The following is a 12,389-nucleotide window of genomic DNA, read 5'->3' as shown; positions in this document are numbered from 1 at the left end:
TTAAAGTGGAGTGTCAGGTTACTTCCTGAAGTTCTTTGATTTCTCCTTGACTAAGTGGGCGGAGGGAGAGAATATAAAGGAACGAGACGACGGATTTAATCATGATTATTGAAATGATGGTGGGTGGGCTAACTTTTTACGCCTTTTCTCCTTCGCTTTGCTGGCATACCTGGCTGCTGTGATCTTTGTACAGGCTTCTCGTTTTAATCAAGACGAACATCAGGACCAAATGCTCTGAGGGGAAAAAAAAAAGAATCTTTTCAGAGTCTGAATGTACTTTTGTTTGATATGAACAAAATGAAATAAGTGTTAGGCGTGCGTAAGAAATTTGTTTGAAATTGTCAGTGCCTTCCTTCCGCTCAGTTTCCCAGAGCTTTAGATCAGTCCAGCGGATCTCCCGGATTGGGCCGATTAAATACCATGCGGTTGGGGTTTAGGGAGCCAAACCAAGTATGATTCATTTCACACTTATTCTAGGTTTAAGCAATTTTAGTCAGGTTCACGTGGGAGGAAAGACATAGGAGGATGTTGATAAAATTGATTTCTTACTTTGCTAGCTTGTAATTCCACTTTTTACATTTTTCTTTTATGGAAAGTGAGAAGACTGTAGGAGAAGCTGGAGATCTGATGGATATTTTACCTAATAGAAGATGTTACGTATTACTCTTTGAACATACCGGAAGGAGAAAATACAGTAACAGCTTCTTACTTGTTTTTTTTTTATTTTTAATGAAACAAAATCTGATTGGCATTGCTGATTTATTGACTGTTGATTCACAAATCACAGAATTCATTATCGTTTTTATGACAACAATTTACACCCAGATGCTTCGTATAAGCAGATAAAAAAATATAATAATGTTGATATTGTGACCTTTTCTGTAAGGTAACAGAGTTTTTAAGATTTGCAGTTTCTCTGTAACATGACAAGCTGCAGATATATACAGTACAGCATGCCATTGATTGTCTTGTTTTGGTCAAACTCCAGTTTCCTCCCACAGCCCAGTGACATGTAGGTTATGATCATTGGCGTTCCCAAATTGACCAAAGTGTGTGAATGATTGTATGACTGTGGGAGTGTGTATATGTATGTGCCCTGCAATTGATTGGCACCCCGTCCAGGGTGTACCTTGCCTCGTGCTCTAAGTCTCCTCGGATATTCTCTCATATACAGGATAAAGCGGAATTGACGATGAGTGAGTGATTGAGTGTTTTTAGATAAATTATATTTCATGATACATATTGTGTTTTGTATAAAAATCCTTAAGCGTATTGTGATATGATTTGATGTTTTTGCCCAATCAGCCACCACTGATGTAGCTTTTTTTCTGAGATATCACTGTTGCTGTGACTTGTTTCGACACTGCACCATTACACCGTACAAAACCGTACAGTACATCAGCTCCACTGGATCCACTCCTTCATCAATTCATTAAACAGTGTCTTTCACGGGCTTGTTAATCTTTCGTTATCCATCTCTTTCTTTAGCAATTCAATATGATGACATGTCCAACTGCAGTTTCACCTCCTGATTGGCCAAGACCAGAACATTAACAGATCAGCCATAAGCATCTGCTCTCTGCCCAGTTTGAAGCTACACAGCCATACTTAACAAACTGCGCTACACTGTGTGTATTTCTGCTTTCTATCCGAGCCAGCATTCACTTTACAGTAGCTTTTGGATCGGACCAGCTAGCCATCACTCATCATGAGCATCGGTGAGCCTTGGGAGCTCATGAATCTATTCACCAATTCTCCCTCCATGGAGCAATTTTGGCAGACGGGAACATCCCACAAGACTTACCGTTTTTGGTGTTTCTCTTACCCAGTTGTCCAGCCATTAAAATGACAAACATCTTTATCAAAGTCACTTAGATTCTTACACTTGCCCGTTTCTCCTGCGTCTAACACATCAACCAGAAGTACTGACTGTTCACTTGCGGTCTGAAACTTGTATATCCCACTCCCTGACAGGTGCCACTGTAGCCAGACAATTAGTCTTATTCACTTCACCTGTCAGTGGTCATAATGTTTTGGCTGAACGGTATGTGTTTGAACAGTATCATCAGGTTTCCACGGAAAAAAATTCAAATAATTGAAGTCACACTGTCATAGTCACTCACAGTCACAGGTAGGTTTGGCTTTTTGAATGCAGTGATAAGACTTACGAGATCATCTGCTGTGAAATTGTGAAGACACACTCAAGCAGCTCCAAAGTCACCAGCTAAAGGAGACAGAAAGAGAAAGAGCTCTGAGATCTTCCAGATTGAAGAGAGAAGCGTTTGTCTGGAATTCTCGCTCCAGGCGTGCAACTCTCAGTTTCCCTGACTGTAGTTTAAAAACACTTTGAGGAGTTTTTTTTTTTTTTTTTTCCTACATCGGATGGCTTGTGAGTGCAGAAAGTCAGAGTAAGACCCGGGTGTCGCTGTGCAGGTTAACTCGAGGTAAGAGAAGTGATTGCCTGGAGCAGGCTTACCGGAAGCCGAATGACTGGCCTCTGGGGTGAAGGAGAGGAAACCAGGAAGAGGAGGAGAGGGCTTCTCTGTCAGAACAGACCTTCATCTTCATTTTCAGCTCAAAACTACTTTTTCATATGACGAGAAGCACAGAAGGGAAATATAATAGGAATACTAAAGATAGCGAAGACGAGGAGGAGGAGGCGACGAGGCTTAGAAGAATGTGACACAGAGTGGGGAAAAGACAGCAAAAGAGTGGAAAAAGAAAGAATTGTCAGAACTAACAAGCCACTGAGAATTGCTTCCTAAATAAACTGAATTTGACAAAAAGCCCAGAGCTTGCTTTTGTTTGACATTTTTATTTCTGTTCTCCAAATTATAACAGGTCATCGTTTGTCTTTTACTGCACCCGAGGACATACCAGGGGACTTTAGGGGCTTGACTTGGCAAGCAGTGAGACAGCACTAATGAAAACTTAGTCGAGAAGTAAACAGGAAGACAAAGGAGTGTGCAGAGTGGTCGGAGGGATGATAAAAAATAGAAAGAAAACAAGCAGAAACAATGCAGCTGAGTTAGCAGAGATGTAGGAGCTCGCAGACTGTCTTAGCTCAGGATTCCTAATCAAACCTTCTAAAACACATCAGCAGCTTCGACAATATCAGTATCTTCTTATCACAGGTTTGTAATATTATTGTTTCTATAGGAACAGCTCGCTGACATAAATGGATTGTAATTATGCGCTTGGTGGTCTGAATCCTCTGTGTTACATACATTTACAAAAGGAGTCTACTTTGTAACAGTCAGAGGTCATGTGTGAGTTTTCCGACATCTTACGGTTTCTTACGAACCTGTTTTTTTTTTACTTTTAAAAAGAGGAATAACTTTAAAAAAATTCTTTAAAGCTTCTCTTCCACATAATTCTTTAAGGATCCCAATATTTTACAATATCTTAAAACAGGTTCCTCCCAAAGTGTGTGTGTGTGTGTGTCTGTTTGTTTACTCCCCCACCCGTATTCCTTTTTTTATACCTCAAACCCAAATGTGTTGTTTGAGTGTCTAGGTAAATGAGCCACTTAGGCATGGCTCTTAGAGAACAGCAGAGCTAAGCAACAAGCTAGGGAAGGGACACTTCTCATATGAGGTCACATTAGGAGAAAAATCAAATTGGATTGTTTAAGAAAAAATCTTATTATCTTTTTTTTTTTCGTGGTTTAGTTATTAATACATGGCTGTAAAACCATGAGTTGAACCACTTTAGCATTTCTCCAACTTCTTGTATGCAGTAACATACAGTATTTTATTAATTGTTTTCCCATCACAGCATGCACCGTGGTGTTTTATTTGTTATATACCCTTATCCCTAAAAAAAAAGCCACCAGGATGGATCACGGCGCTGTTAGAAATCAAAGAAAAAACAGGCCTCGCTCTTTGCGACTTCTGTTCCTGTCTTTCATTCCCCGCAACATGTCGCTCCTTTGCATAAGCCCTCATAAGGCTCCTGTAACATTCCGCGATGAAGCTGTTAACCTTTCCACGACATGCCTTGACTCTGTAGGCCAGACATTCGGACATGCATTCAGCTCACGGCTCGCGCGAATCGAGACCACCAGTGCATAAAATGAGCTCCAAGTCTCTATAGCGATCATGGAATTTGAGAGATGAGCAACTGCCGTGCATGTGAATGACATCCCCTAACTGTCTGAACACCTTTTTTTTGTCATCATCAGGTCATCAGGAAACATCCAGCACTCTTTTTTTTTGTCTGCTCTGACATGCACGTGAGGCTCTTCTGCGAGCCCCATTGTGCAGCAGTCAGGGTTTTTCTATTGAAGTCATCTCAGTGCCGTTGATTAATATCTGAATCAAGAATGACTGAATGAATAAATGAACGAATAATAGAATGAATGGATAAATAAAGCTTCGGTTCTTGAATGCATTTGTTTTCTGGAATGGAATATCAGTGCTTTTTATTTGTGTCTCTCTTGCTGTTTATTGGTTAAAATAATCTTTCTTTTTTTTTCTTTCCCAGGAAATCGCTGCATACTTGATATCATTCGAAAAGCATGAAGAGTGGCTAACGACATCCCCTAAAACCAGGTATGTGTTTTTTGTTTTTTTTTAACCATGCTGCATATTAACACCTCACCTGAAGGGGCTAGATAGCGCTTTCTTTTTACAGCTGGGCAATTTCTGTGCTTTTTTTTTGTAGGATGTCCAGACGGATAATGGAATATTAATGGCCACTTCTAATGTGAAATGTGGCCAGGCTTATTAAGCGCAATGCTTTCTCTCTTTCTCTCTTTTACGAGTGCCATTAATGTAGGTGTTAATGTGCTGGGCTTGCACACCATATCATTCAATCAGCGAGAGAGGCTTCGACACAGAGATTAAAAAGTTTTTACTTGATCTGTGGCGATAATGAATGATAATGGAAATTATTGTTTTATGCTTCTAATGTTAATTATATGCTTATCATGAAATCGTATAACATTAATGCTGCAGAAAGAGGGAGCACAGCTTAAGAGGAAGTCATGTTTTTATGTGTACATGTATGTAGAGGGGTCGCGATGTTGTTTAGTAATCGTGAATGAAATAGAAAGAATTGGACCTGATGTATGGGTTAAGCTCCACTTTCATGTTTTGCCTACAGTTAGTCTTATGATAAGATCTAACTACCGGGGTGTCAGGTTGACAGTCAGTCATCTGCAGCTTGCCTGTTCAGAATCCTGCGAGGGACAACCCCCAGTTCTGAAAAATTAGAAAAAATAATAATAAAAAAATTAAAAAAGAGATGTGCACTTCCTTAAATGACCACTAAGGTGAATCAATTCCCAGAGTTGCTCATAACAACAAAAAACATTTCTCTATAGATGGTCTCCATAGATGGTTTTCCTATTCATGACAACTATACAGGGTTTATATTTATGTAAGTCATATGTTAAAATTGCATTAAGACATGATGTAATTTATAATTATGGGCGTGGCCAATATGAGTGACAGCTACGTTGCTGGAATCATTGTAGTTCAATTTACTATAAGAAATGTAGTGTAAAGACATGTAGGGTAACTACAGAGTGCAATCAAATGCTTTTTAGCAAAATTAGCATACCATAAAATTACCAATAGCCTCCTTAGCATTTCAGCTAAGCCAGCTAGCTTGTGCTAAGTGAGGCAAGTACTGTAAGTGTGTGTCAGCCAGCAGCCAGACTCTATTTTCTCCACCCATTTGCCCATCAGCTCCCACAGCTTTGGTTCAAACCTGCTCTTCAGAAAACCTGTGGGTGACGTCACCGAGGGTTCATCCAGGTCTTATACAGTCTATGATCCAACGTTAGCAATCATAGCCGAGTAAGGAAACTGTGAAAACAGAAACACATTAACCCAAAAGTCTAAATAAAATTTACTTGCAACATCAAAATTTTAATGCAGCAGCAGCAGTACTACGGTGTAGTATGAATTCCTACGGCAAAAACTTAATAAGCATCAACACTGTTACAGTCATGTCGTTGGTTATAGATCCTCGTAGCACATTTTAGATCTATCAGTTAAAAAATCAGCTGTAACAAAAGCGCGAGGTTTTCCGTACCTTTACATACGCCTTTGTAATACACCGTGGTTAATTATGTCAGACAGTGTCAGCGCCACAGCAAGTCACGATTTGGTTAGCAGAAATCAAGATATAGATAGGAGTTAGGGCTTGGTGTAAGTCTTATAGGAAAAGTTGGATCAGCTCTATCTCTGCCTGTGGATTGTATAAAAGAAAAAATATCCCAAACTGTGTGTGTCATAGAGAAAGAGAGAGACAGAGACATACGTACAAACAACTTTCCATGAGCACATTTTATCTGTAATATGTTGACTATTAGCGTGTAAACAGCTCGGTTTATCATAGTCACACAACTTCTGAAGCATTTGAGACTGAGCCTAGGCTGCCATGAACAAAGTCATGAATCAATTTTTACTCCAGCAACTATACCACGCTTAAAATGTGATTAGAGTGCTTTAAAGTTTGTATCCCCTTTGAATTTATATATATATATATATATATATATATATATATATATATATATATATATATATATATATAGAGAGAGAGAGAGAGAGAGAGAGAGAGAGAGAGTACAGCTTGCCAGAGTTGCTTGAATCTTTTAAACAGGATTATTCTGCATGCAGGTTGTACATATACGCTTGCAGATGAAGCATGCATCCCATCATGGCTGGTGATGATGATGGGGTTGATGATGATGATTATGTGGTGCAAGAACGTGTTCCTCCTCTTTCTTTATGAGATAGGCAAACTCCAACTAAAACTTATCGTTGGTATGGTAACGAATCGACAAGTAATGCACAAATAAGAGTGTTTTGATTACATCTATTACATACCAGCCTTTATTATTATTATTATTATTATTATTATTAGTTTAATATGATTTAAAAAAAATCAAAAAATCAATTTAAGTATGAGGGAATGTGCCATCTGGGTTGTGTGAGATAAAGACATTTGCTGGTGAAATGAAGATGGTAATGAGTGACAGACAAACACACGCATGCACACATGTACATGGGTACATTCTCAGTTACACGCACACACACACACACACACACACACACAGAGCATTTGGCCCGTGGTGTGACTTTACACAATGGAACTGATTTCAATGTGTGATTTGCCGTGGCTGTTTAATGCAGCGAAAGCGTTCCTAGGCTTAATGAAGCCACCGTTACTCGCGGCTGTTTTTCAGAGGTCATAACCAGTGTGAGCTCTAACTCGCAGTGATGACTGCAGGGACATGAAGCTAACGTAACGCCACCCCCACACACATGGGAGAAGGAATGTTAACACTGACACACACATATGAATGAGAGGAACTCATTACAGTAGAATTGCCTAGTCCGATTATTATCAAAAAAAATTGGTATAGTTCTTCTCCTGACATTGTGGTGGTTTTATTACATAGCGTGTCATAGTGTGTAGGATTTTTTATTTTATTAAGGTGTTCGGACGTGACCGGCTTCAGAAAGCAAAAGTCCCGCCTTGAGTTAATTCTATCCCCTTAACTAAACCAGCACAAACCAGATGATGCCACTAATTAGTTCTCATCTATCTGGCTGAAGAGTTGTGCTAAATAGAATTAGCTGGCTTAGTTAATGGATGGAACGAATCTGCAACACGACTTTTACTTTATGAACCTGAGGTTGTCACCGATTCAATACTGGAAAAAAACTTATATATTTTTAATTTAAATCCTTCATGAGTTGTTGTTTTTGACTCTTCGATGTCACATGCCTTAATTTTCCATAAATTAGCTAAAGAATTTTATGATGCACTTACGGTTAGAGGTGAGCAAAGTACACAAATCCTGTACTTAAGTAAAAGTAGAGCATCAATAGGGCAAATATTACCAAAGTAAGAGTCCTACATTTACATGTGTACTGCAATTGAGTGAAATACAAGGTTCTCTCTCTTTTTCTTTGTCTCTGTCTCTCTCTTTCTTTGTCTCAGTCTCTCTCTTTCTTTGTTTCTCTCTTTTTCTCTGTCTCTTTCTCTCTCTCTTTCTCTCTCTCTCTTTCTCTCTCTCTCTCTCTTTCACACACACAAACCTTCCAACTGTGAATGTGCTGTCTTTGCTGCTGTCTGCAACCAGCTCCACTTCTGATTTCAGGCACCTGTTACATTTTTAGGCGCGTTTTGGAAGGAAAGACAAGTCGCATTATAGTCAGCAGGTGGTGAAATTCTCAGTTCAATAACCCTGTGGTTAGGTAACGTAACACTGGGGGGAAGTAAAAAGAAGTAAAAGTAGAGATATTTCCTGTAGCATGCAGTGAAGTAAAAGTAAAGACTACCCAAGTATAGCTGTATGAAACATGTATTTAAGTAAAGTAATGAAGTTAAGCACTTAGTCACTTTCCCCCTTTGCTCACGATGTACTGAGACAGTTAAAAACTGTCACAAATACGTGTACAACCATCATGAACCACTTACGAGATTTCACAACCAAGAACTGCTCTGATTTCTCACAAACCTCCTACAACTTGTCAACACTTGCTGTTGTTATTATTATTTTTTTTTGTCATGGACCATACAGTATAAAAGACAGCAAGTATCAGAGCTTTTGATTTTTGTCCTATCAGCACTCCTACTAACAATAGCGTAGAGGACTCCTGCTTCGCTTTTCTTCTCATGAACGTTTAAATCCAATGGTGGCAAATTTTATGTATCTCACTACAGCTAGTGAAAAATAAGCACAAAGCAAGCGGTCTAGGGCTGATCATCAAATTACATCATCTTCCCCACTAAGCTATTAGCATCATTTAAGCACTTTACCTCCCTATGAAGTGGCAGTTTGATTCACAGCCACCCAGGTGCGTGAGCTCTCGCTGCTTTACTTGGAAATCATTGCTCCATCATCCAATATTACTGAAATCACCACGTGATCATGAGATCAGCGAGAGGTGTGTTGTTGGAATCTTGACGGTATGTTGCTTAATAATAAGAATTTAACATAATTTTACAGGAGATGCCTGGGCCAGTTATAGAGTCCACAAAAACCTCGCAATAAATAACGTCTGCTATGATGTATGCAGGCATGCTTGAAATTCGTTTTGACCTCTGCAATTTCTCCTGAACCTTGACAAGCCAAACTAAACTCTAATAAACTTCCTGATGATCTCCCTAAGTTTTCATAGGATCTTGAGATTGTACATACGGTGGCCCTGAAGTGCAAAACAAATTAACAAAACTGAAACAAAATAACAAAACCCAAACCAAAATAAAATTTTTTAAACCAAATTAACAAAACGGAAAACAAAATAACTAATATCTGGTTTTGTTATTTTGTTTTTCGGATTTGTTAACTTGATTTTGAATTTGTTAATTTGTTTTCCGTTTTGTTAATTTGTATTGCACTTCTCCAGTCCGATACAAACCGGAAAAGGTAGGTATAGTTTGCAAATTAAATGCTTACCGCTAATTGGACGACACATCTGTCACTCAAGATATACAGGAAGTACTGTAGTAGCGGTAAATTTGTGTGTGTATGAATGTGCAAACATTATTGTGGTTTCAAATATGGCGTTCTTACGGTGGCCCTGAATTCAGTTTTGTTAATTTTTTTGCACTTCACGGCCATAATAGTTTAAAGTGAAGCAGAACACACAAGAAACAAAGATAAAGAAACAAGTTCTTACTTCCTGTATATCTTGAGTGACAGATGTCTCGTCCAATCAGCGGTAAGCATTTAATTCGCAAACTATACCTACCTTTTCCGGTTTGTATCTGACTGGCAAATTAACAAAACGGAAAACAAATTAACAAATTCAAAACAAAATTAACAAATCCGAAAACAAAATAACAAAACCAAAAACAAAACAACAAAACTCCCCCCCCTCCAAAAAAATAGCTTTCTGTAGATTTTAATACAGATGTTTGTATCATTTATAGAAACACGGCTTCTTACTGAGTCTCTCACGTTCCTGCTCTCAGGTGAGCATAAACATGGCCTTTTCAGCAAAAATACCATATTGGACGCGCGCAGGAAATGGCATTTTGTCAGACTTTCATTTTGCTCCCTTTTCTCTCTCTCTCTTTCTCTCTCTCTCTCCCTCTCTCTGTGCTTTTCTTTTCTTCTGCAAGACAAATGTGGGGATTTTCCACTCATAATTACACAACATGTATTGTGTAAATTCACTGCGGGCGCTCTGAAATCTGCCGTTAATGGAGAATGTGAGCTCTCTCTCTCTCTCTCTCTCTCTCTCCCTCTCTCTCTCCTGCTAGATGACAAGAAAATGATAAGTGGGAGAAGAAAAAAGAAAAGAATGTGTTTTATTGTGAGTTTATTGCTTTGATCAGTTAGTAGTGATTTGAACACATACACACATACACACACGGAAAACACTAACGTCCTAACAGCTGACCTAAGCATTGTTTGTCCTCATCTTCGACATCTTCAAAAATTCTCCCACGCACAACACACACACGCACACACATGCACACACTCATCAGATTTTCCTTTCATACACATACCTTGTGTGATTGACTTCCAGCCTCCCATATGAGCAGTTCTTTAGACATCGCTTTTATTAAAACACAACACAATAACAAAAGAGACATCCAAGGTTTCATCAACAATAGCGTTGTATTCCTCCTGGAAATAAACCACCTCTTTTTTTTTTTTTTTCAGAGAACAAGGGTGTGTGTGTGTGCGTGTGCGTGCGTGTGCGTGTGTGTGTGTGTGTGTGTGTGTGTTTGTGTGTGTTAGATGGAAAAGGACAAATATAGAAAATGTAGGAAAGAGAGAGAGACTGTGAAATGTGAGAGAAAAGTGTGTGTGTGTGTGTGTGTGTGTAGATAGATAGATATGTTCTTACATACATACAATATACTGGTTTTCAATATAAGTGTTCTATAACAAATTGCAGACAGAGAGAATAAGACTGAGAGAAAAAAGTCTATTTGATTACACACACACACACACGCACACACACACACACACACACACACACACACAGATAGATGGAAAGAGAAAGATATGAGTATACATTAATAGGAAGGAAAAGGTGAGCAAGACTGAGACCAGCAAAGTATGTTAGAGAGAGAGAGAGAGAGAGAGAGAGAGATGGTATATGATACAGAACTATCACTTTTCACTGTTAGTGTTTGTGTGTGTGTGTGTCTGTGTGTGTATGTGTGTATGCCTGTAGTGTACTGTATATGCGTGTCATGCATGCATGTGTGTGTATGCCTGTATATGCGTGTTATGGATGTGTGTGTGTGTGTGTGCATATTGTGTGAATATTTGGATAGAAGCTCTGACGCCAGTGTACCCCTATCTTCCTCTGATACTCACATTTTTGGATGAATCATCTTGGATTAAACACAGTGTCTGAGACACACACACACACACACACACACACACACACAGTCCCCAGGCTTGCTGATTGGCTGATTTATTTGTTGTTGGTCTTGTTTAATTTTTTTGGCGTCAGGCTGCTAGAAACACAGCCTTTATATTTGTTTCATTTGTCTCAAATGGTGTTTTTTTTCTCACTCTGAAATATTGCGCAGCTGCTCCTGCGCTTCATCTCACAAAACCCGAAACACTCAGCTCCTCTCTTCCTTCTCCCACCTGTGGACTTCACTGGATGATAAAGGATACCTGGGGTTCTGCTCGGACCCGTTTCTGACAGCCAAGCACCGGGCCTCATTTATCACTCTGACTAAAGCGTCAAGTGTGAGAATGTGTGTGTGTGTGTGTGTGCGTGAGTGAGTGAACCAAAAGACACAAGAAAAAATTTACAAATGGTGCAGAAACGCTGATTTTTTTCCTTTTTTTTTATTACTGGGGTGTCCCAAGCCGAGCTCATTTGCATGTAGCGACGCCCACTAAACTCCATAAAAGGTCACGTACACAGACAGGTTTTAAGTGAGTACTCATGTTTAGGCCTGAAACACACAAGTTTGTTCTGACTGCAGTAAAAATACTGATTATATATAGTACAGTTATAATAATAATAATAATAATAATCATGTGTGGCTTTTTCCATTATTTGGGTCTTTCAGTGAATTTGTTTATGTTCATATACCTAAAAAACAGCGTAGAGTTAGAGTAGTTCATAAGAAAGCTCAGGATCTGTCTGCATGTGTGTGTACGTGTTGTGGAGAGTGTGTTGAGAAAGTGTCCTGTCCAATAGGCAGTTGAGGATGATGAACGCAGGGGGGTCGGGAAAACGGCAGCATGTCAATATGAAATAGAGACAAACAGCGAAACAGACAGAGGCGAGAGCGAGGGTGATGAATGAGGAGGAGGAGGGTCAGTGAATCACTGAATCATTTGGAAAGGTGGCAGTGGGAAGTGAAAAGGAAAGGAGAAAGCCAGAGTGAAGTCAGAAGTACGTAAAAGATAAACAAATGCTGTGGAAAAATGCTTCAGTTGC

At 39.2% G+C, this 12,389-nt stretch overlaps 1 protein-coding gene across 9 annotated transcripts in view; it reads left to right on the top strand.

The window, feature by feature from the left end:
* The window catches only part of LOC128511542 (calmodulin-binding transcription activator 1-like), a 259,680-nt gene that overhangs the window by 113,801 nt on the left and 133,490 nt on the right, over positions 1-12,389 (top strand). For all 9 annotated transcript variants that reach the window (XM_053484454.1, XM_053484452.1, XM_053484453.1 and 6 more), the window contains exon 3: positions 4,486-4,553. In XM_053484454.1, coding sequence (XP_053340429.1) covers positions 4,486-4,553 — 68 coding nt within the window. The remainder of the gene's footprint in view (positions 1-4,485; positions 4,554-12,389) is intronic.

This window comes from Clarias gariepinus, chromosome 23 (assembly GCF_024256425.1).
Source record: "Clarias gariepinus isolate MV-2021 ecotype Netherlands chromosome 23, CGAR_prim_01v2, whole genome shotgun sequence".
NCBI classification, from domain to species: Eukaryota; Metazoa; Chordata; class Actinopteri; order Siluriformes; family Clariidae; genus Clarias; species Clarias gariepinus.
The sequence above is the reverse complement of the archived record's forward strand: the minus strand, read 5'-3'. Positions and strand labels throughout refer to the sequence as shown.